Source organism: Stigmatopora argus, chromosome 7 (assembly GCF_051989625.1).
Source record: "Stigmatopora argus isolate UIUO_Sarg chromosome 7, RoL_Sarg_1.0, whole genome shotgun sequence".
NCBI classification, from domain to species: Eukaryota; Metazoa; Chordata; class Actinopteri; order Syngnathiformes; family Syngnathidae; genus Stigmatopora; species Stigmatopora argus.
The window spans coordinates 9,939,692-9,964,111 of NC_135393.1; the positions used below are offsets into that span (position 1 = coordinate 9,939,692).

Genomic DNA, 24,420 nt, shown 5'->3' on the forward strand with positions numbered 1-24,420 from the left:
TTTCACTTCTAATTTCCCTCCCATGATGTTTGACTTTGTTGGCTAATTGGCTCTCTTTCTCCCGTTTCCAGGACGACAACTCAATGTTTTTCCAGTTCGGCCCGTCGATCGAGCAGCAGGCCTCTGTCATGCTGAATATAATGCAAGAGTATGACTGGTACATCTTCTCCATCGTCACCACGTATTACCCTGGCTACCAGGACTTTGTCAATAAGGTGATTGAACCCAAGTGCACGTGTTGCATACTTTGAGATATGGCAACTGTCTGCCATGTTATCATCACAATGGATATATGTACTGCCTTTGGAAATGAGCGTCAATTCATGACAAGTTGAGGTCAGTGAGGAATGTTATTTCATAGAAAGAGCATTTACTTTTGCTGAGAGAATCACTTAGCTGTTATTATCTGTCACTTTGGCGTACATTACAGGAGTGCTTTCACTTAATGTGTTTCCCTTCAGTTGCAGAAACTGCTGATGTGTGAAAATGTGTGTGCTTTTCATCCACCCTATGTTTTGTAATATTTCTTAGCTGATATATATAAATGATGAAGCGCTTTCCTCTAAAAAGCAGACAAAGCAAAGGATCTGCTTGTTTGGGTTCAAACCACAATTTCAAGCTTTTAAAAAAGATAAGGTTGGCAGACTATGATGTAAATGGACTGCGTGTTCCAGTTTTTTTTTGGATTGCTTTAATGGAAAAAATCAGAGCAGCAGAACATTTCTTTTTTTCTAACTGCAGCTGCTCACTGAGACTATAGGCTCCTTATCTGGCGCCCTGTGCGAAGACTTGCAATGAGACCCTGAGTAATGCGGACCACTAGCCATACAATTGATATTTCCACAAGAGAAAATGTTAAACTGATAATAAGGTTGAAGAGAAAAACGTTTGCTACTCTACAACTTGATAAATCTTTCAGTCCTACGGAGTTCCTTGTTGGAACGATGAATGTTAAACCAGAGAGACTGATTTAACCCTGACACCTTAAACTACAAACTGCTATAAAATCCAAGGGCAAAACAACCCCATCATTCATTTTCTCCAGCAACAATGATGAAAAAGCTTTTACCTTCAACAGAAAATATGATTACCTGGAAAAAGATCTTTTCAATTTTGAAACTTAAGTACATTATATAAATACAGGTTTTTATTATCTTTTATACTGAAACTATTGCCAATGCAATCCATCATAACACCACGTACACTGGTGGATGTTTATTACGGTGTTTACTGAAATCAACAAATTCAAGCAGATTAGAATACCGCTTGGCTTTTGGCTGGATTTATAAGAATGCCTTAATGGAATCTTGCATATCAATCCGGCAAGTTTTTAATTGAGAATTTTCTATGATCAACATCCTCAGAGGAAAAGGTAGTACCGCCTAGAATAGTCCTTTTCATACCAGCAGCAGTTTAATACGAGAGGTCGAAAGGGCATTTTGGTTTGTTTTTTTTGCTTTTGGGATGATCTTGACCAGTCCGCAACTTCTAGAAAGAGGTGCTCAACCTTTGCCATTCATAGCTTTTGACTTTGCTCATCTTAATACTGAGCCATGGCCTGCTATTGGGAATGCCCTGATTAATATGGATCCATAACTGCAATTCAATAAATATGTTGCAGAATAGTTTTTAAGAACTTCACAGTCCAGTGCAATTATGCAATCTTTTTTATAAGAGATCAAACCCAGGTTTTACAGTGATTAGGACTTACATGATGTCTGTCATCTCATATTCTTCAAGGTCCGCAGTACCATCGACAACAGTTTTGTGGGCTGGGAGCTGGAGGAAGTCCTCCTGCTGGATATGTCGGTCGATGACGGCGACTCCAAATTCCAGAACCAGCTAAAAAAACTGCAAAGTCCGGTCATCCTGCTGTACTGCACAAAGGAGGAGGCCAGCACGATCTTCGAGGTGGCTCATTCTGTGGGTCTCACTGGTTACGGCTTCACATGGATCGTCCCCTCATTGGTGGCTGGAGATGCAGACCATGTACCTTCTGTTTTCCCAATAGGTACACATAATAATAATCGGATATAGGCCCTGTCGTCATTATCAACAACACAAAACATACACTATAACACTTCATAGGACACTCATTTAACTCATGATGGTGCTAAACATCCAATCTATTTTAAGTAAAGAGGTGGCAGCAAATGATTGCATTACCTGGATAATGAGTATTTACAGCCAGTCCAAAGTTTAAATGAATTGGATTTCTGCTATTGTCATACTGTATTTTCTTTAAAGTGAATTATCATATTACATATTATTTAAATGTTATTAATAGACAAGATGGCTCGACAAGTAGCCGTTGACAGCTGTTGAAGTCAGTTCTGACACCAAACTTGGCACCAAATACATTTGTTTACTGAGTGTGAAACAAAAGAAATGCAAACCACCCGAGGACGATAACCCTCCAAATACACTTGTTTATGGGTGAGCGAAATGCATGCAGACATCAGTGGTTCTTCATGCTTGGATAACCAAGCATAACCAGATGACCCACTGTCATCGGCAGCAATAAAAATCTATCCCCAAAGATGCATATTAGCATACTAATATGTACTAACATGTTAATGTTTTGTGTGATTTGCTGTAATAAGCAGTTTTGCTTTATTTTCATACCATTGTTCTTCTTCACCAACCTACATTGAAATGAGCGGACACCCAAACTAGTATACATTGTTTGTGGGTTCCCCTAATCTCAATGTCCTGCATCTATCCAGTCAGATGGATAATGATATTAACAGTTTCCTTTGTGTGCGCATGTGTGTGTGTTTTAACAATGTAAATGCAAATTAGGGTGAACTATAGCAGTAGGATATTCACAAATTCAATTATTTTCATTGCACAGAATGTATCATTAGCTTCATGTGGAAATACAATGCTTTTCAAATGTCTTTCCTGAATCTCCAAAATGATAAGATAACACTAAAGCAATGACAAATAGAGAAAGAATAATAGAAGTGTGCTGAAGTGTTATCGCTCTACTCTAATTTTAGTCTTCGTTGTTGGCAAAGGTTATGAAGAGTCTAAGCCAACAACAGTCACTATTCGTGATTTTTACATTTCTGGATCATTCCCGCTGAAAGATTATCTGTTCAAAATATTAATTTATCCTATTACATAGTAAATATTGAATTTATAGGAACCCTTCACTTTTTATTTTTATTTTTTCAGCCATGCCCCCCTTTCCTTTAACCATATGTCATTTCCCCACACAGGGCTGATTTCTGTATCATACGATGAGTGGGATTACAACATTGAGGCGAGGGTGCGTGATGCAGTCGCCATAATTGCCACGGCGACCTCTACCATGATTTTGGACCGGGGGCCTCACAATCTGATGAAATCCAGCTGCTTTGGCACACCTGACAAGAAAAACACCAACACTGGCCACTCCAAGGAAATACTCAGGTAGGCAAAGATATGCTCAATGATATTGAGAGTACTGTCAACATACATATCTCCTTGGCTCATTGGGTCACACCACGAAAGGTGATAACTCATTGGGGGGATTCCCCATAGGTGTGGGTGAGTCTCACAGTTGGCTGGGGTACAATAATTTGTAAAAAAGTTTACCGGCTGTCATAGGTTGCTAAGGTATCAAGTTATTGTGAACCATATTCTTAGTCTCTGAGTTCTCACAAAGCTGTAATCATATTGTCTTGCATGGAGGGAGAATGTGAGCTAATCAATAAGAGGTGGGGGTGCAGGCCAAGTCCACCTAAAGTAAATCACAGTCGGACTTTCATTGCCTGAAGCAGTTAAAAATCGATACAGTGCAGCAACACTCTTGCAACGTCACTGATACCTTGAATATAAGGCTGTGAAGACATGAGGGCCACACCCAAGTAGAGCAAGTAGAGTACATTAACAGTACAATGAAACCTTTTTACAACAGATCGAGAAACACTTTCTGTGAGACAAAGCATTTTTTCCCCTCATCCCATGAACATCCTTGTTTTGCCTTTTGGCACATTACTGAAAAGCAGGAGCAATGCCGTTCAATAATTCATCCCCATTTAAATTTATGGGGAATAGAAAGTATCCACCTTCTATTGCAAGACAAGAGCAATTGTTTAGTTAAGAAAGCCAACTAGAAATCCATCTTAACACATTTCTAGATTCAGGTTGGTGTATGGCAAATGCATGGATTTACTTACTGATGTAATTCTTAAGCCTTTTAAAACTTAACTTGGCCATCCGGAATTTTGTCATTTTCTTTACTGGAATTTAAGAAAAGAAAAAAGGTCAGAAATCCTCCTTTGAGTTTAACGTGTGTAAGTTAGTGTTTTACTATACAGTTCATTTTATCCATGTTTTTTCCCACTTGTAATAATAGTTGTGATGATACACATCTATAGATCTTCTTCCGACAGCACAGAGAAAACAGTAACATCACAAACATGAATATTTCAGTCCCAGAGGGTCCCTTTGCGCCTTGGGCCGACCACCATCACTCTTTAGGCGTGTGTATATGTTTGTGTGATTTTAACAAATGATGCATTTTGTAATCAACCACTTCCATTCAAATTTTCCCTTTGATTGCTTGAAGACACATCATTTTTTGTTACTTTTATAAGGTATTATTATTTTTATTTTTTTTACCCAGGGAGACCAGGAAAGTCGTTTTTTTATTATCATGGAGTTTCTTAGAATTGTCCTTAGCCTGTTTTGAGGAGGCCTCCTTTCTAAAAACGCCACTGTTCACCCCTCCCACTCTACTGGAACATGCAAAATGATAATCCTTCAATGAATATTAAAGCGATTCATACAAATAATGATGCCCTTACATTGGCATATAAGGCTAGAAAAAAGCCTAATATCATTTATTTATTTACTATTGTAATCTATTCACTGATTTCTCTTTTGAATTGCTTTGGTAATGTGTTGAAGTGACAGACTTTATGCCAGCCTCTGCATTGAGGGAAAGAGACTGCTTTTTTGCCCCACTGTCTGCAAGTACTAACTGACTGTGATTTTAAAGCTAAGAAGACAATTTTGACTGCAGGCCATGGGAGGCGTAAGCTGCTTGCTAGTTTCTTCTTATGTCACCTTCTAAAGTACTGTAGTTCCTCCTGCGGCTGCAGCATGGCAGCGTTATTGCATTCCTCAACGGCCACAATAAAAGGGGCTGTCTGATAAATCCTGCCTCGGCTTATAAGTGGGCCAGCAAGCCAAACGTATTGTGCATTAAGGCATGTGAAGCCCAACTGATGTATTCATAGAAGGTTTCCTTACAATCAAGTGGTTCAAAAGATCAATGACTATACATAGCGCCAATTTCTTTATTTTTTTTGCTTATCCAGTTGTCTTTTCCTACTTTATCTTAAGTTTAGGCGAAGTTTCAATGAGTTAGCTGCGATAGACACCAGCAACCCCTGCATTCCTTGTGATAAAAAGCGGTATGGAAAATGTATGAAGTCAGGGTCGCGGGGCGCTGGAGCCTATCCCCGCTGACTTCGGGTGAAAGGCTAACTACACCCTAGACTGGTCGCCACTGAGCCATGGTTTGCCTGTTGTTAACAACCATGGCAAATTTGAATGAATAAAAAAAATAGTACATATCATTAAAATTTAAAAAGGGAGAAAAGAGGCTTAGCCTGTTAGTACTAAGACGGTGTAGGCGTGTCCGTGCCGACTGTCAATCATATTAGCGGCCCTTTCTTCTAGAAGATGTAAAGGGAAAAAAAGTATCTCACTAGTTTTGGCACGCTGGTATGACATTACATGACTATTTTTGCACATTGCAATTACCTGTGCCTCCCAACTCCGACTAAATTAGATTTGCGCTTGTGACTCAGCTGTGATATTGCACCCTAGTGTACACTATTTTCATAGCTCCAATTCTGATTGAGCCTGTGCGTTCATGTGAGAACCACTCTTTCCTCACACACAGAGTTGAGAAAGTGCGTCTCTATACTGTACACTCTGTCTTCTTAACATCCCTGCGTTACAATGAAAGACTGTTGGATTTTTAGAAGCACTCTGCAATAATAAGCAGAAATCAACATAAGTCACCATGCTTAAGATATTTAAATTACATCGTTGGCTCTTCCCCTCACAGCCGTGGAGTGAACAGTTGGTGTGAACAAGCCGCTTGAGATTTTGTTAGTAGCTCATCCCAGTTGCCTTTTCCCCCTTCTTCTATTTCTACTCAAGTCCGAGGGGATCACTGACATGAGAACGTATCAAACGGCTCATAAAAGCCTGGCCGATAGTATGGGCTCTAAACATGAGAAATGCAGCAGCTGACTTGTGCTGCTCTTCAAGTCCCAGCATGCATCAGTAATGGCATGGGTTAAAGAATAGCCTTGGATCCTATTGATGAGTGATTTGTGGTGACTCTTGGAGGTGGATTGCAGGCATTGATCAGAGACCGAGGTAGAGACTAAACATTCAAGTTTGTACATGGTAAAAGAACATTTTTTTTATTCTTCTCGTCCGCTGAGATTATTGTTCCTATGGCAACACAGCTGATAGTTGTGGCTGCTATGGCAACGCTTTACATGACATTAAGTTGAGGTATAAGAGGCCTTCCATCCCTTCCCTTGTGCTGCAGTATTTTCATATTTTCTTCAGCTTTTCTGGAGTTATGTATTTTTTTGATTACTTTCGCTCCCTACATTCAAACACAAGACACTTAATACTTTGTGAAAGTAGGCTCATTTCTGATGAGAGAAATAAAATCAACTTGCAGAGTTCCTGAACGACTGAGTCTTCAAAAGTAGAGAACAAGTTTGAATTGAACTACGACCACCCGGGCCCCTCTACTGGCGAGCTCAGATTATTTTGAATGTGCCAAGTTATGAAAATAGCCTGTAAGCATCTTTTTTTACTTTTGAGCTCAAGTACATTTTGAATTCTGCAATTTTACCCCAAAACTCTGCAAACTGAAATATAGCTATTTTTTAACATATCCATGTTTAAACAAGACGATAATGTTGTCAGCCCCACTCACCATACAAAACTCAAACGGCCATGTTTGCATCAGCATTCTACACAAGGACTTTTCTGCACTTATGTCGAGAAAAGAAAATGTGCAAAATTGAAGTATCAGCCATTTTCCAAGGAAATAGTACTGTACTGGTGGATTCAGCTCGTTCAGTGGACTCGTCTACCTATTTAGGAAAGAAAGGAACAGGTTGCAAAAAATACTTTTGTCTGTGGTGTGTCAAATTTAAGACTTTCATTTCACTGTATTCAGAAATTCATTAAAGAAGTTAAATCAGTATATTTATCAATATTTATTGTACTTATGTACAGTGTGAGTAATTTTTCCACATCTGGCATACACATATTCAACACAGGTCACTTCGAGGGTGACGGCAGCAAATTGCTCATTTAAGGGTCTTTAAACGTAATCCAATTGCAAAATGTTTGCACAATAGCCTGCAAACAGTGTGTTGGCATAACAAAGTGTGCGGCCAGTCCCTACTCTGTGTGTGTGTACGTGTGTGTGCTTGTGTGTGTGGAGGGAGAGAAATAAGTGTGTTATTAATACAGCCAGCCCCAGTCATCTTACTCAAAGCCACCCGGCGTTCCAGTGGGAGGTACTTGTGATTAAATCTTTGGCCCTTTGCTCATCTCTCCTTAATAGATTTATTGTCTCGTGGTTGTCTTTTCACACCTGCCGATGACGTGTTCATGCATTTAGTACTTGTATGCAGACAAGATATTTATTTCTCTGGTGAATTGTATTCCAAGGCAGATGTCGCCATGGTGACGGCGGCCCACAGTTTGCAACGAGGAAGAACAAGATGTTCACTTGTTCGTTTTCTCTTTTTCCTTGTCTGTTTTGCTGCTTTCGGTTTTCACCTTTTAGTCCTTCACAACTAAGACCTCCTTATCCCTGACAGCAGGGGAGAAATCAAAAACTGGAACGATTGCATTGCAGGGAGCTCCCCCTCCTCCTTATAATCAGGGAAATATAAGTCCTTGAACTACTCCTGCTGACTCTTCCAGTCTTGACCACCATACCAAAGAAGAATATTAACCATGCAAAGACAAAAAAATGAATGAATGATAAATATGATGTTTGTAGTTCTTTTTGTTGACTGGATAGGATGTACCGTATTTTCTGGACTATAAGTCGCACCCGAGTATAAGCCGCACTAGCCCAAAAAAATATAAAGGAAGAAAAAGACATATATCAGTCACACTGGAGTATAAATCACATTTTTGGGGGAAATTTATTTGATAAAATCCAACACCAAAAACATACATGTCATCTAGAAAGGGAATTTAAAATTAAATTAAATAGAGAACAACAAGCTGAATAAGTGTACAGTATACTAACGTTACTTGACTGGCATGCCTGGTAATGTCAGTAACGACGTAACATATTAAGAGTTATTCAGATAACTCTAGCATAATGTTAATAATTTCACGCATAAGTCGCACCCCAGGACAAACTATGAAAAAAAGTGTGATGTGAAAAATACGGTATATGCTCTTTACGTAGGTTTTGTCTGCATTTGTTAAGTCACTAGTTCTAAAAGTTGTAGGATGTCTGTCAGCAAAATAGTTTGCAATATATTGTCATCATTTTAAGGTTTTTTTTTAAAGGGGAACTGGCATTTTATTCAATGGAGCCAGGTAATTAAATACCAATCACTACTTCCTACTACTCACTACTTTGATTTTATTACTTTTATTGTTATATTAATTTAAATAAGCCTTTTTGAAATTTCATTTTTATATTATCAAATAATATTTTAATACATGAAGGCCCAGTCAACAGTAACTTCAAGTGTTGGGAATCATTAACGCAGTAACAAACGTTAAGTTAAAGAGGGGAAAAAATATTTCAGATTCTTTTGCCATTAGTATTAAAAACATTTATTAGTGCTAAAGCATCAAGGGAAATGGCAGCCAATCCTAAATTTGAACCCACAGGGTTACGGTGTTTATCTGAACTTCAACCTTCCTAAAATTCACGGCCACGTCAAACATAAAAAAAGTAATCAAAAATAATTTGGGGAAATGGAAATTGTGATAAACAGATATTATATAGGAGGCGTGACCAGGAATTGTCCATTTCTACACATTTTTGTCACTCAGCATAATCGAGAGAAGACGTATCAGTGTCATCAAATGGAAAAATCCCTCATCTAAACGGTCTTAGTGTATTTTATGCTGTTGTTGCCGTTTGAATGTTCCAGAAGTTGCAAGTGTCTTGGTCCACCGAACCTCGTCTGTGTTGACAGGCTGTTTTTTTTCCTCTTCTGCCTGTCCACATTTCAAACAGACTGACAACATGGTGCAGAATTTCTATTGTGATATTCCTCACTAACATACCTGCCTTTTACACAGCTGCTGTTTTTGACACAGCAGTGTGTTCTGTATAACAACCTGTCTTTTTTTCCTGTCTAACTCTGCAAAAATACATTTCTTTTGTTTCCGATCACACACACACATTTTCTGACTTTTGCTGTATTATTATCAGGTACATCATGAATGTGACGTTTGAAGGACGCAACCTGTCATTTAGCGACGAGGGTCACCAGATTTTCCCCAAACTGGTCATCATCCTGCTCGACAAGAACCGACAGTGGGACAGGGTAAATATGGTGTTTGTCTTGTGGCCCTTTATTCCAAAACCTAAAATACTCCCATTTGTGGCAGGTGGGCAAGTGGGAGAAGGGCTCTCTGGCCATGAATTACCACGTGTGGCCTCGCTTCGCCCTTTACCCGCCTGTTGCGGAGCACGAGGACCACCTGTCTATTGTCACACTGGAGGAGGCGCCATTTGTCATTGTGGAGGATGTAGACCCGCTGAGCGGCACCTGCATGAGGAACACCGTGCCTTGTCGTAAACAACTCAAATTAATGTGAGAGAGGTCACTGTGATCAGTGGTGATTAATGTTAAAATAATTTCTTCTCTTCCCTAAATTGAATCAAATTGTAGGCCATTACAGGTTACTTTATAGAACATGTTTATTCCCATTTTTAGTTGCTGATATAAACCTAACATAACCACAGTTGAACAAAAATTGATGCTAAACTACTGTACCCCCAAAAGGTACCAGGATTTCCCAAAAATATTGATGGCTTTGTATGTATTAATTAGTGACAGATTTACATAGTGTTCAGAAGACAACAAAAATAAACATGATATCTAATTATTACCAATTGGTATGACGGCCTAAGGGCAAAAATGCCTCTCTAATATGATCCCTTTCTGAACTATAGTATGCTAGGTTCTTAGTGATCTAAATAGCAATTCTGCATAAATTGATGACTGAAACATTCACAAAGACACCTACACCAAGGGTATGGTCACAGCCTTGGTCATAGACAGATACCCCCTTGTGTTCTCATTACTACATGATTTATGGAATATATTACAGCACTACAGGAACTGTGAGAGTGGCTCATGTGCATGATTTGAATTCTTGACCAATGACCTTCAGCTTCCGGTCTTTTTGTGCATTCATCTGACTTTAAGGAATGCAATAAAACATACTTGCCCTTTGCATGACACGTGCGTCTCACAACATGCAGCAGTACTATTCAAAAGTAGCATTGGGTTATAGAGTGCAGCTTTAGATTTGTGTGACAAGTGAGTTGACCATCGCATTTTATTGAGATTGAAATTACTGCAGTTCAGTACCATGCAATCTTTCCCTCTAGCCATTTCTTAGTATAATTTTAAACAAATAATAAAACTCTCACTGTTAGACTTTTCTGTTGTATAATATATTAAAATGGTACTAAAGTTCAATTTTTTTAATAACCTTGGATGACATTTTTCCAGGTTTACACAACAATTTGGTTCGAAAGTGCCCAGAATGTAATTTTTCAACCTATTTTAGTTACTCCTTTTGGAGCTCTTCCGCAGACCGTGAAGTTTCTCATGAATATTGCAACTCCTGGGATCTATTTTTAATAATCTTTTCCCTGATTGGCCGTCAGTGCAGGGGATGCGTTAATGTGGGCAAGGTTGTGAAAATTTTTAATGCGTATGTTGACTTTAACACATTGAGGGGGTGCAGACTATATCGTTCTTCACTGACACCAAGCTTTGCCATTACACAAAAATAATATTTTAACTACTACTTCACACGTTCCATGCATGCTTGGACACAAAGAGTCCTATTTCAGTCAAGAGGCAAGATTTTGCAAGGGCTTTCTGTTTCCAAATTGCTTAGAAATAACTGCATTGCTTATATAATATAGTATGTTGGATTTGGCTCAGTTTAAACCAGGAAGTGGCGACAAGCCAAACTTTGGAAAATTACTTTTTAAAGTTTTCCTCTTTCTCCATTTCACCTGTTAGCAACCAGACGGGCGATTCTGGCATCTACATCAAGCGCTGCTGTAAAGGGTTTTGCATCGACATCCTGAAGAAGATAGCCAAGGCGGTTAAGTTCACGTACGACCTCTACCTGGTCACTAATGGTAAACATGGGAAGAAGGTGAACGGGACGTGGAATGGCATGGTTGGAGAGGTGAGCATTTTTATATAGTGTTAGGTGATTACCATCTTTTCTTTAATAGAATGTTTAAAATTTTCCGGAACAAAAAGTTGCTGTAAGAAAAAGATTATGTAATATGAGTTATAATGTCCCTATAAAATAATCACATTGTAAGATAGGACATTGCAATTCCCAGTTTGAAGGAAAAACCTTTGTGTTAACCATAAAGTATTATACCATTTTTTTATATTAAGTCTAAAAGTTTGAATTTTAAGAATTAAGACCTCTGACTGTGAAATGACGGTGTGTGTGCTAAAAATACATTAGTGTACACTTGAAATATTATGATCATGACGATAGCAGCATCAACACAACAAATGTTGATGATCATACGTTGGGAACATTGCATTATGGTTTCATAAAGATTCCCGAGAAAGCGCAACACGTTGAAAACAACTCTCGGTCATATTTTAATTAAAGCCGCCTTCTGCTGGGTGTTTTGTATTTATCATTCTTCCTAGTCATTCTCTACATTTACATATGTTTTTTGTTGATGCCACAGCCAGGAAGAGGTTGTTGTGCCCTCGGGAATTTACATTTTAGATGGGTCTAATTAAATCATCTCAGAAGCTTTTTCACATCCTCAAACACATGTTCGTTCTATGCGTGGCCTAAGGGATCACAAGTCTTAAGCCTCATACAATCACGGCTGGAGCACACTGAGAATGATAACGTGAAATAGAAAGTGTGCCATTGTGCAATACACACTATTTGAAACATTATCAAGCCATTAAGAATAAATGCGCCACTCAACTGGTGATGGGGAATAACCGGTAATTTTGTCCAGCCGTACGGCCAGGAAATTGTAAAATACTACGAATTAACTGCTTGAGTAAAATTACTATTCTGTAAGAAAGTAGAAAAGAACAGTGTGCAGCATGGTAGTACTATGTCCATTTTTACTTGTAGCCTTTCACGACTGGTTGAATATACTATTTTGGCTACTATTCGCAGTAACCTTTTTCCTCCCTTCTTGCAGTTATTCATAAAGTTATTTTACTCTGTATGGCGTCGACTGACAGCTTCGTTCCCTGTTTGTGTGCCGCAGGTGGTGCTAAAAAATGCTCACATGGCAGTGGGTTCGCTTACCATCAACGAGGAGAGGTCTGAGGTCATCGACTTTTCCGTGCCATTCATCGAGACGGGAATTAGCGTTATGGTTTCCCGTAGCAACGGGACTGTGTCACCCTCTGCCTTCTTAGGTGAGAAGACACAACAGAAAAGACAATTTTGGAGGATGAAGGTAGAATCTACCACTTGTTCTTTGATTAACATGTGTGCTTGATCAAAGAATGGAACAATTTTGCTTTGGTGTCTTATTATGGCTGAGGAACAATGTTGGAGTCAATGGAGGTTCTAAATTTTGCCAGGTAGCAGCCTTATCCAGTTGAAAAACGAATGCATGTTGCCTCTTTTTTCACATATTGAAGACAAGCACTGTTACACAGTGGTATTTTTCAATTTTTAATGTCAAATACATGTAACAAAGTTTGCAAAAACTCTTGTATTTGATTGTAATAGTGTATCAATATTTTTCCTGTAAATGAAATCAACTTTACACTGTGTACTGTAGAGCAAGGCAGTATTTTTGGTAATTAAAAAAAACCGTGCCCCCTCATAAAACTATTTTTTTTAATTTTCATAGTATGAATTGAACTCATTGCCAAATGATGATGCCAAAAGTCTAATTCATTTAAAATGGATTGACTGGCTGTGAATGCTCTTTTTTATTTTTTATTTTTTATTCTATTTTGGTTTTATTGCCATTGATGACTTGAGACGTCCAATCCATTTTGACTGGGAACGATCGCTTGCCAGGTCTCTCGTGTAACCACTTATTTTAAAAGGTGCCCTAATAAGGGCCTATTAAGTACATTCTACCACTCCCCCATATGTTGCAGAGCCCTTCAGTGCTGACGTATGGGTGATGATGTTTGTGATGCTCCTGATCGTGTCGGCTGTGGCTGTGTTCGCCTTTGAATACATCAGTCCGGTGGGTTACAATCGCTGCCTGGCAGACGGAAGAGGTGAGATACACAGATGAACAAACTGATTCATTATATCAGTGAGTTACCTTGAAAAAAAAAAGAGAGAGACATTTTACTTGTGGAGCATTTAACTGCCTTGTCGCTCACTTGAGGTCTTTTTAATGAAAAGGTTTGTTTAATCACAATTTTTTAAAAAAAGTCAAAGCATGTGAAAAAAGGGTCCTATGTTCCCACTACATCACCACGCGCACTGCGCCTCTTTTTAGTATTACGCCAGCATTACACCACTTTACCCTCCTGGTTTGTAAAAAAAAAAAAAAAAAAGGCCCTCAGCGCTTCTATTAGCATGCATGAAAAATATTTGTCAGTGTGAACAATGTGTGGCAGATTGGAGGGCCACTACCCGCTGGGTGTCAAACACAGTCCCGACCCGGTTTCAATCAATTTACTCATCAAAGTCAGCACATTGGATTTCCTGAGTTTTCCTGTAGCTTTTATAGAGCCAGACTGTCAGAATTGAATTGGCCTGCTGCTACAGCAGCCACTCAAAATCAAATCTGTAATTTGTAAGTCTTTTATTACTGTTCATAGCCTTCTTTTTTTTAGCTTTAGGCTGGAAATAAATGTTTGAGTTAGGGCAACAATTCCTTGTCTTTTTAAATGTATCTTGTCTGATTGGTGGGGACACAGTAGGTTATGTAAATATATATATATATATATATATATATATATATATATATATATATATATATATATATATATATATATATATATATATATATATATGGCATTTATTTTCAACTCTACATCGTTATTGAGTATAATTACGCCAGAAAACTTAAAAAAATAAATTAAAAAAATACATATATATATTATAAGCACCAAGTACCTTCATGAGCATTGTGGTTTCCTCTCATAGATTGTTCCCTTTATCTCTCTCTCCTGCCTGCCAGAGCCCGGTGGTCCCTCCTTCACTATCGGAAAGGCCATCTGGCTTCTTTGGGGTCTGGTGTTTAACAACTCCGTTCCAGTGCAAAATCCCAAAGGCACCACCAGCAAGATCATGGTGTCAGTATGGGCCTTTTTTGCTGTCATCTTCCTGGCTTCCTACACAGCCAACCTGGCAGCCTTCATGATCCAGGAGGAGTACGTGGACCAGGTGTCAGGGCTGTCAGACAAAAAGGTGCGCATATAATCTCCCCAGAGCATTTTTGCGTGTTGGAGTAGAATAAATCTGATGCAAACAGAGCTTTGGGTGTACTTGGTGGAGGTTGTTTTGCCGTCATTCACTTAGTACTACACTGTAGATTTTTTTCTTAGCTGAATACTATTTATTCAAGTATGCTGGTCATCGAAATTTTAAAAAAAAGTAGGTAACACTTCTTGGTCGCTTACTATATTAAGAAGCTTAATAATGGTTAAAATAACTTCCTACATCAACTTTTTTCCCCAAACATTTCTAACTTTTGTATAAGTTAAAAAAAGAGGTTCACCAGTGCATTATGTATTAAAGTGAGTGGGTTACAACCTTCTTTTTTGGAGTTTTTTTGTAGCTTTTTGTAGCATGTCCTCCCCATGCCTGTATGGATTATCTGCAGATAGTTTGTTTGTCTCATTGTGCCCTGCAATCAACTGGCAACCAATTCAGGATGTTCCCTGCACTCTGCCCATAGTCTAGCACCCCCGGGACTCTTATGAATTCATAAGCAGTAAGAAAATTTAATGAATCAATGGACAATTTTACCAACCTTTAGGTGAAACATGTGAGGTTATGAAATGAATTAAACTGTATATCTCTAGTCCTCTCTTAAACAAGTAATTGCTCAAATGTTCAAATCAATTGGCTTTGTTTGGGATTTTTTTTTGTTGCTTTGAGGGATTGTAAACTGTGTTTAATTGGCTGCAGACTATTTTAAAGTTGATTTTTGGCACAGTGTTTTAAAGTCTCTGCTATTCTCCCATGTACGTCAGCCCTCTGATCACGACTCCAAACACTTAGTTAATTTAGGCTTCCCAAAGCATCGTTCTGTCCTCTGCTCAACAGTGCATTAAAGGCTATTTGATGCATCTCACTGCTTTTTCCATGCTAACGAGCACTCCTATGTCATTTTCTCTTTGTGGTTTCTTTTTTGGAAACCGCCACCCCCAACTTCAACAATAACAGTTCCAGAATCCTAACGAGTTCTCGCCTCCATTCCGCTTTGGCACCGTGCCCAACGGAAGCACGGAGCGCAACATCCGCAACAATTACCGGGACATGCACACCTACATGACCAGCTTCCACCAGAAGAATGTGGACGAAGCCCTGTACAGTCTCAAGAACGGGTGAGGAGGGGTGGGGGTTGCCTTTTCAGAAGGGAGGGTGAATGGGAAAGCTGACATAGGGATGAAAGGGAGAAGGAGGAAAAAGAGGTCCACAAATGATGCAATCATAAGAAAATATGAAGTAAAGAGAGGTAGAACATACAAGAATGAGGGTTCGAAACCATGTGGGTGGCCACTGATGTGTAGGAAACAAGGAAACTGAAGTTACATTAACAGCCTTACAAATATAAAAACTCGGTCAGTTTTGTATATTATATTATTTAGGAAAATGTAAATATGATGTGACACTGGTGATCCATTAGAGATCATATTGAGTCACTACAGCCCAAAGGCATCATTGGAGACCGTCTTTTCAATGAGCAGTCAAATCACTGAGTTGATTTGGTTTGATGAGGAAGGCTATTGTCATTTAAAAAAGAATGTGCAAATGCTTTTGTTGTCAGAACATTGGGAGATTCAGATAAACTATAATAATAACAGCGCGAGAAATTTGAGGTCGGTTTTAAGTCAGAGTTGTTTTTATAATAAAGTCATAAAAGTATTTTCCATCTCACCTGCAACCTTAATAGCGACATGAGAACATTTACTGAAAGATAGGTGTATTACGATTGCATCACATGAAAAGGTTAACATTTGCTAAATCTTCTATTCCTCGTTTGTCCCCGGCAGTAAACTGGATGCCTTCATCTACGATGCCGCCGTGCTTAACTATATGGCGGGAAGGGACGAAGGTTGCAAGCTGGTGACCATTGGCAGCGGCAAGGTTTTTGCTTCCACTGGTTACGGCATCGCAATCCAGAAAGATTCGGGCTGGAAACGAGCTGTGGACCTTGCCATCCTCATGCTGTTTGGAGACGGTGAGGCGTTGAATGATGACATGTTTACACTCAATTACTCACATGTCATGTAAAGATTTGGCTACGATTACAATCTAGGAAACAACTGGACACTCTAGAAACAATACACCCCCCCAAAAAAAATAATTAACAACCCTTACAGGCCATTGTGAGGTTGGCACAATAGTTAGTAGTAATGGTTACTCTGCAGTATTATGCACACAGCAATAAAAAAAATCGAAAAGAAATGAAATTAAACCACTTGTGGGAAGACTTTCATCTTAGCTAATTTAGTCAGAATCCCAAAATTGAACCTGTGGGATACTTTGGATTCATTGTCATTTGTATGCTGCCAAAATGTACTGTTGACTGACTGACTAATTGGAGTGTAGAATAAGTCTCACTCTAACACATTTTAACTGAAAATGTCACTGCTAATCATTATCACATGCAGATGTGCTGGAGTCCACAAATGCATAATTGTGTGGGTAATATTGATGTCACATAATCGCTCTGCTTACAAGCAGTGTCATTTTTATGTTTTAACAGGTTTCAGAGGTCTTTCACATAAATGTCATTTTACAAGGTGTTGCCTGTATCATCAACGCAGGGGCAAAATGATTATCAGAGTTCAGTTAGATAAAGGAATCATGGGATAAGCAACTTTGCACTTCATTCATGCTTACTTGCACAAACAATGTTATTATGTTCGCTCATATATACTAAAGAAAAACAAACCAACAGGGCAAATACAGCAAATCTCTCTAGATGGGTCGTCCCTCTTGGTAGCACCTTGGGATATATAAAATAAGATGGTGCATTTTTAGGTGGAAATACATTACACAAGAGGATGCAAACTTTCTCCCAAAGGATTAAGACCCAGCAGGCAATTGTTTTTTTTCTCTCACGACAAAGAATGATCAGCCTTGCATAAGCAATGCTTAATGAAGATGATCTGTAGGGCGTTTAGTTCAAATAATACAACGTGACATTTATTCCTGAGCTCTTTTTGGCAACAACTAGCCACCCGAAAAAATGTCCTTTTACCCCCCAGAGCCATATTGACTCAAGATCTGATGCATTACTAACCTCTGCAAACATATATCTGCTTCCTCTAGGTGATATGGAGGAGTTTGAAGCTTTATGGCTGACAGGTATCTGTCATAATGAGAAGAATGAGGTTATGAGCAGTCAGCTGGATGTGGACAACATGGCTGGGGTCTTCTACATGCTCGGGGCTGCCATGATTCTGTCACTTATCACCTTCATCTGTGAACATTTGTTCTACTGGCAGCTGCGCTTCTGCTTCATGGGCATCTGTTCCGGAAAGCCTGGGTTCACCTTCTCTATTAGCAGGGTAAGTGTGCATGCGTTTTATTTTGGAGTTGACCCGGACCAGTCAGATCTCAGCAAAAGTCGTATCGAGATTATGGACTCTGACTGAAAATAATTTTCAATTCAATTTGTTTCAAGTATCAGTCCAGGTTTTTCTGGTCATGGTATAAATTAACTATTAGTAATCAAGTAAACATTGAAACTGAATCATAGTGGCACATTTGCTGCTAGTGATCTGAAAGTCTTAGAGTTGAGAGGACTTTACTGTTTTTCTCTGATGGGTCATTTAACAAGGAGTCTTGGTGTTATTACAGGCTGTTTCATTGTCCATAAATAGACATTTGATGGGAAATTCAGTTGCATAATGTTACCTTTTCAGCTGGATGATTGTTGCATGTAAAAGGCACTCAGCTATATCGTTTGTCAAACAAAGACACTAGTACTTATGTATTTCTGGACGAGCTGAAGTAGTTTTTAATTGTTGTTTTGTTTGACGTCTACACACACTGACTTCATAGCCATTTTACCAGTCAGAAATGTCATTGAGAACATGAACAATTTATTTTGTCTAGTGGCCATATGTAGTGTGAAGCTTGAAGTCTGGCTTGATTGCTTTCTAAAGCAAAATAAAGTGGTACCACTGGAACAAATTAATTTTGCATGTAGAAGTAGGTTTCATGACTTGGATTTTTCTCAAGTAGTGACATATTTTACATAGAATTACCAAGTGTTTGTCTCTGTTTGTGTGCTGGGAGGATCTCTGCCTTTTTCCACCCTCCTTTTTTCACAATATGGCTCCAAAGATGAAAGCTGAGTCTTCTAGCTGCGTCCCAAAGTAAAGCAATTACCAGGGAAACAAAGCTTCATTAAAAGAGTGGATAAACACACCAGACAGTAAAGATTTATGCTGCATTCAGATCAAATTTAAACTGCCGCACAAAAACGCCTTGCCAATTGCCAATGGCAGTTTTGTGTTGACACAGACCTTATGTCGGCAACAATTGAAGTCTGCAAAACTTACAGATAAAAATCATGTAGAAATAATGACAGTAATGTAAAAAAAATCTAAACAAGCTTCATATTTTCTTTGCTGTCCCTAAACACACGGTGTGTCTGGTTAGAGTGAGAGAGGGAAGGCTGGCTGGAGCAAGAAGGATTTTGACATACATTTTTACTTTAACAATGAAATCCGAATTTCGCACAAATTTGCATTACGTCGCCTATGTAGGAGCGTAACTCGTTTGTAACTCCAATACTGTACTAGATGGACTATCAATTGGTGAGAGGAGATTGTTGTTCCGGTAACCTCTACTGTCTTATATTTAAGCCACAGTATCTTGGGCTGTAGTGAGATCAGATGAAATATTCCCAGTGAAGAAGCTTCTTTTCCCTCCATGCACCCAGAAACAGAGATAAAACAGACTCAGGAAGAATAAAGAAAACCGTTGAACTCAGATATGGCTATTGATTTACAGTACAGAACAATATGTAGCTCACTCAGAAATGCTGAAATGCATTGTAGGGAAGATGTTTACTGTTGTTGTGGCTTTTGGGTTTGGCTCATCAGATATTTTCCTTAACTATTAGTAGTTCACAGGAGAACCAGAGACATTTTATTGAACAGATTTGCATGTGGATGACAATATTGATGGGAAACATTGTAAATACTTTTCGATACATGATAAGCTTGTAATTGTTGTTTGCGAAGACACATATCACTGACCACCAACAGCATTGTATTGGAGACTAAATACTAGGACATTACTTTAAGACTATACAATACTTTAAGACTGTCCGATACCAGTGGTTGGACGTTTGATGTTTATATACATGTTTAACATTTAGATGTTTGAAGAAACCACAGTTTTCTATTGTTGAAAAAGTGAATAATCAAACAAATTGTATAAATGGCCCCAACATATAACTACAAATTCTCTCATTCGCTTTCACGCTCAACTGCTTGCCCCTCTCAGAAACGAAGATTTAGTGCAAGCATTTGTGACAGGCACTTTCACTAATCCCTGCCTAAATTATTGTTCTTGACTGAAATTTTACTGCTCATACCTTTTTTATTGTTCTCACTCGTTTCACTTCATCTCTCTTTCCAATCCTGTCTCCCTTTACCGTCCTGCTCATCTCCAATTTCCATACTGCAGGGTATCTACAGCTGCATTCATGGAGTGCAAATTGAGGAAAACAAATCAACCATAGACTCCCCTTCATCAAGCATAAAGAAGAACATGAACAACACCCACTCGAACATCCTACGGTTGCTCCGCACTGCCAAAGACATGACTGCAGTACCAGGCATTAATGGCTCGCCACACGCGGCCCTGGAATACAACCACGGCACCCGTGATTCGGCCATCTATGACATTCAGGAGCACCGACGCAGCCTTGTTGGGCACCCTTCAGACTGCAAGTCCGCTCCACCCTACATACAAGAGGACAACATGTTCACTGACTACATCGGCGAGGTGGAGAGAACTTTTGGGAACTTGCCCCTGAAGGATAACAACTTATACCAGGATCATTATCGGCACCACCACGCAGTCCCTGCTTTGGGTATGTCCGCTCCCCCCCCTAATAGGCCACGTAGCTTAGGCAGCGCAAGCTCATTGGAAGGTGGCATGTTCGATTCTGAAAGCTTAGGGGGAGGAGTAGCACCCATTTTCACCACCCAACCCCGCCCCTCCATGACTCACAGGAATACCAATAAGTTTGACTTGATTGCAGGTCATCCCTCTGCAGATTCCAACCAAGTTGGGTTCAAAGGAAACAATGTCTACGGAAGGTTTTCGTTCAAAGGAGGCGCATCCAGTACGGGGCTCATTGGGGGTCACGAGAGGTACTGTGGGAGAGGTGTGGGCGGAGGAGGCACAGGGGGTGACGACGGAAATATTCGCTCTGATGTGTCGGATATCTCCACACACACTGTCACCTACGGCAACTTGGAGGGCAACGCCAAGCGGCATAAGCAGTACAGGGACAGCCTGAAAAAGAGACCTGCCTCTGCTAAGTGCAGACGGGAGCAAGACGAGCTAGAGCTGAGCGGCTTCAGGAGGAGACCCCACCACCACACCGTCCATCACCACTTCCCTCATGGGCCACAGGCACATCGCACCATCTCACCTCCCCTGGAGCGGAAACGAGGAGGGGGTAACGCTTCACCTTACTTATTCCGCAAAGACAACAAGAACTTGAGGGAATTCTATGCAGGCCAATTCCGCTCTAAGGAGAGCAAGTGGGAGCAAGAGGGTGGAAGTGGGGGAAGTGGTGTGGGCGTCGGTAGCGGTGGCGGTATCTGTCAAAGCGTAGTTCCTGTGGAAGACTTTCTCAAAGGTAAAATTAAGAAGCAGGATTCGAAAGGTGGGCTTGGCTCAGTGTCGGCAGGTCAGCAGGTGCATACCTGCTGGGAAAAGGGTGTTTCTGGACTGGGAGGAAGTGGCATTGCAGGAGGTGATTGGGAGTGTCACAACAGCCATAGTGTGTGTCACCACAGTGGAGGGGTAGGGAGCTCGTGCCCAGCTAGCGGAATTGGGGGAGGCAACATTCGCCCCAGCTCTGCCAGCTGCAAGCGCGGCGACTCGTGTAAGAGTCAGACGAGCAACTTGTACAATATCAGCGAAGATAATAACACGGTGTTTGCTGCAGGGAGAAGTAAAATAGGAGCAGGGCAAACGCCAACACAGAGCAGGAAGCTCGGGCCAGGTGGGCGGGTCTTACGGAGGCAGCATTCTTATGACACATTCGTAGACCTCCAAAGGGAGGGTTCAGTTCGCTTAGGAGGGGTTAGCGGGGGAAAGGGCGGCCAGTTTGCAAAGCCCCGAAGTGTGAGCCTTAAGGACAAAGACCGCTACATGGAAGGCCCGAACCCTTATGCCCAAATGTTTGAGAGGCATGCGGGAGAAAGAGAGTCTCCCATGTTTGCGGGAACACTGGGAGACAGGGCTAAAGGTGGCTCCTCCTTTAGTTTGTTTCGCGGAGGCGAAGGTGGGTTACACCGGCGGTCCGTAGGTGAGCGAGACCATAGGGACAGGGATAGGGCTATGATGGGAGGCGGGATCGGTGGTGGCGGCGGCAGAGGTGCCGGGACTTACTCCTTGTCTAAATCTCTCTACCCAGATAAGGTGAACCAGAACCCCTTCATCCCAACCTTCGGTGATGACCAGTGTCTTTTACATGGTGCCAAACCGTACTACATCAAAAATCCACAGACGCAGCAACAGCAGCAGCAGCTACTCAACAACAGCCGAGGAGGAGGGGATTTCCGGGGCCCCCTGGGGGCAACTTCTTATTTGCCTGCATCGGCCACAGCTGGGGTGATGTCCAACGTTAACCCCAGGTTCTCGAAAGATCTGTGTCTGGGCGGGGCGGGCGTTCCAATGGGCAACCACCCCACGACCAACAAGCTCATGCCCGGGGGACGGGACACGTTAGGTTTAGGGCAAAGACCCTTCAATGGTGCCAGCAATGGACATGTCTACGAAAAGCTCTCCAGCATAGAGTCGGACGTCTGAGGCTGAGAAGAAAGGAGGCAAAGTGGGTGGAGGAAAATGAGGAAAACAGGAAAAACACAAAGAGGGAAAAACATGCAGTGCATTGTCCTCTTTGTGCGAAGACAAGATAATAACAAAACAAAACAAAAAACGAGTGGGTTTTGTTCTAGCGCCACTAAACGTAACAGTCCAGATGACACATTACGGCTGCTCAAAGCCAAACTGTGGTCGAGTCTCATGGACCGCAAATTTTCAAGGACAACGATTGTGGTGCTGGAAAAAGTTGGTAGGGAAAGACAGACGGAAGAAGGGGAAATGCTCTGCGCTCTTTATGAGATCATTGTTCCAAAACAACATTCATCTTTAACAACAGTTTTACAATCACAAATGAGAAATCAACACTGCTGAAATAACAGGGTAAATTAACAATAATTCTACCAATAGTGTTAATATTGTTACTGAATATTACTTAAGTGTTTCAAGATTCTGATTTTGTTTTCTGGTTTTATTTATTTAAGTAGTGTTTGTATGATGTTGATTGTTTTTTTCGCTTAACAACTTTGCAGGAGACTTGTGGACCACTTTGAATATTTTGGGGTCTCTTGTTGTTTTGGATTCTTCTTTGCAATGAATTATTTCTTCATATTTGATTGATAGATTTACTTATTTATTTACTTTTCAAAAGTTGAGTATTGTGACGTGTATGTGACAAAAAGGCATGATTAAGTACTAAGTACAATGTACTTATTGGCTTACGTTTTTTTACCAGTGAAAGTCCAGGTCATAATACTGATTTGTCCTTCCTTTTCGCTTTCTTTCTTTCTGCTCTGCAGCACTTAAATAGACTCATATTTTTTAACTGGATGTGCCTTAAAAGATTAACCTTAATGTGTCACCTCCAGACAATTGGATTCCTTAATTGGAGAGCAAAAAAATCTCCTGGAACCCTAATCACAGAAGTCACATGTCAAAGAAACTTTTAAGTAGTGGACCTTAAACCAAGATGTCAAAGATTTTCTAAAGACAAACGGAGAACATTTTGTCATACGGTAAGCCTACACACGATTGATTTTTACACTAACCCTCCAAAACATTCAAATAACAGTTCAGATGTGCACCAATATGAGTAAACATTCCTTCCTAGTGCAAAAACCAACACTGGTTATTTGAATACACCCATTATATTTTAACAAAAATGTTTACTGGTAAACCACTTACTTAACTTGTTGCTTTCATTTTGACGGACCTTGACATTTTGTACGCTCAGACTCTGACTGAAGCACTCTGCCCGTTTTTTTAAATTATCATCTAGTGCTTTTTGCGATGTTTTAATTTCCACTGCAACTTTAAATGAATTTTGCTATACTATAGGTAATATCATTTAATATGGTTAAAAGGGTATGGCGTAAACAAAGGCCTTTCCTGAAAAGACACTTTTCTCCAACCTGTCGTTTACTTTACAACATTTAGTATAGATTCGCTTTCCTGGTTCCAATATGTATGTGTCATTGTTGGTTCCTCTCATATTGCACTTCCTTAGATTCTGCTTGAATGACAGAAAACTTTTGCAAACTTTCTTTATTCCTACTACCTAAATATACCCTTCAAGAACAAAAAAACCCACTAAGTTTGCTCCACATGAAGATTGAGAACAATGTTATTTTACTTGGTTGACAAGTCAGTATGTATGATAAGAAGCATTTGCATGTATACAATTTTCTTTCTTTATGTTTTTACAATCTTAGCATTTCACCATTCAACTGGGTGGTTTTATTTAAGCTGCATAACTTTTTGAAATATCATTGGCACTCAGTGTTAGCGTATGTGTGCGTGTGTGCTTGTCCTTATAAGAGAAAACACCAATCTAATGCACCACATCTCAATTTAATTACTGCCAGGTCACCAAGACAGTCAATGCTGTGCAAAAACTCTAATTAAATATGTTGGTTAAAT

At 40.0% G+C, this 24,420-nt stretch overlaps 1 protein-coding gene across 5 annotated transcripts in view; it reads left to right on the plus strand.

The window, feature by feature from the left end:
- grin2bb (glutamate receptor, ionotropic, N-methyl D-aspartate 2B, genome duplicate b) overlaps positions 1-24,094 on the plus strand; it is a 71,248-nt gene extending 47,154 nt beyond the window's left edge. For 2 of the 5 annotated variants that reach the window (XM_077604335.1, XM_077604334.1), the window contains exons 4-16: positions 72-215; positions 1,741-2,011; positions 3,225-3,417; positions 9,452-9,566; positions 9,631-9,836; positions 11,286-11,457; positions 12,533-12,686; positions 13,386-13,511; positions 14,426-14,655; positions 15,637-15,797; positions 16,467-16,654; positions 17,752-17,990; positions 20,125-24,094. In XM_077604335.1, coding sequence (XP_077460461.1) covers positions 72-215; positions 1,741-2,011; positions 3,225-3,417; positions 9,452-9,566; positions 9,631-9,836; positions 11,286-11,457; positions 12,533-12,686; positions 13,386-13,511; positions 14,426-14,655; positions 15,637-15,797; positions 16,467-16,654; positions 17,752-17,990; positions 20,125-22,488 — 4,563 coding nt within the window. In that variant the 3' untranslated portion in view covers positions 22,489-24,094. The remainder of the gene's footprint in view (positions 1-71; positions 216-1,740; positions 2,012-3,224; positions 3,418-9,451; positions 9,567-9,630; positions 9,837-11,285; positions 11,458-12,532; positions 12,687-13,385; positions 13,512-14,425; positions 14,656-15,636; positions 15,798-16,466; positions 16,655-17,751; positions 17,991-20,124) is intronic. The other 3 variants (XM_077604336.1, XM_077604337.1, XM_077604338.1) reach the window with 3 other exon arrangements.
- Positions 24,095-24,420: the final 326 nt, after the last annotated feature.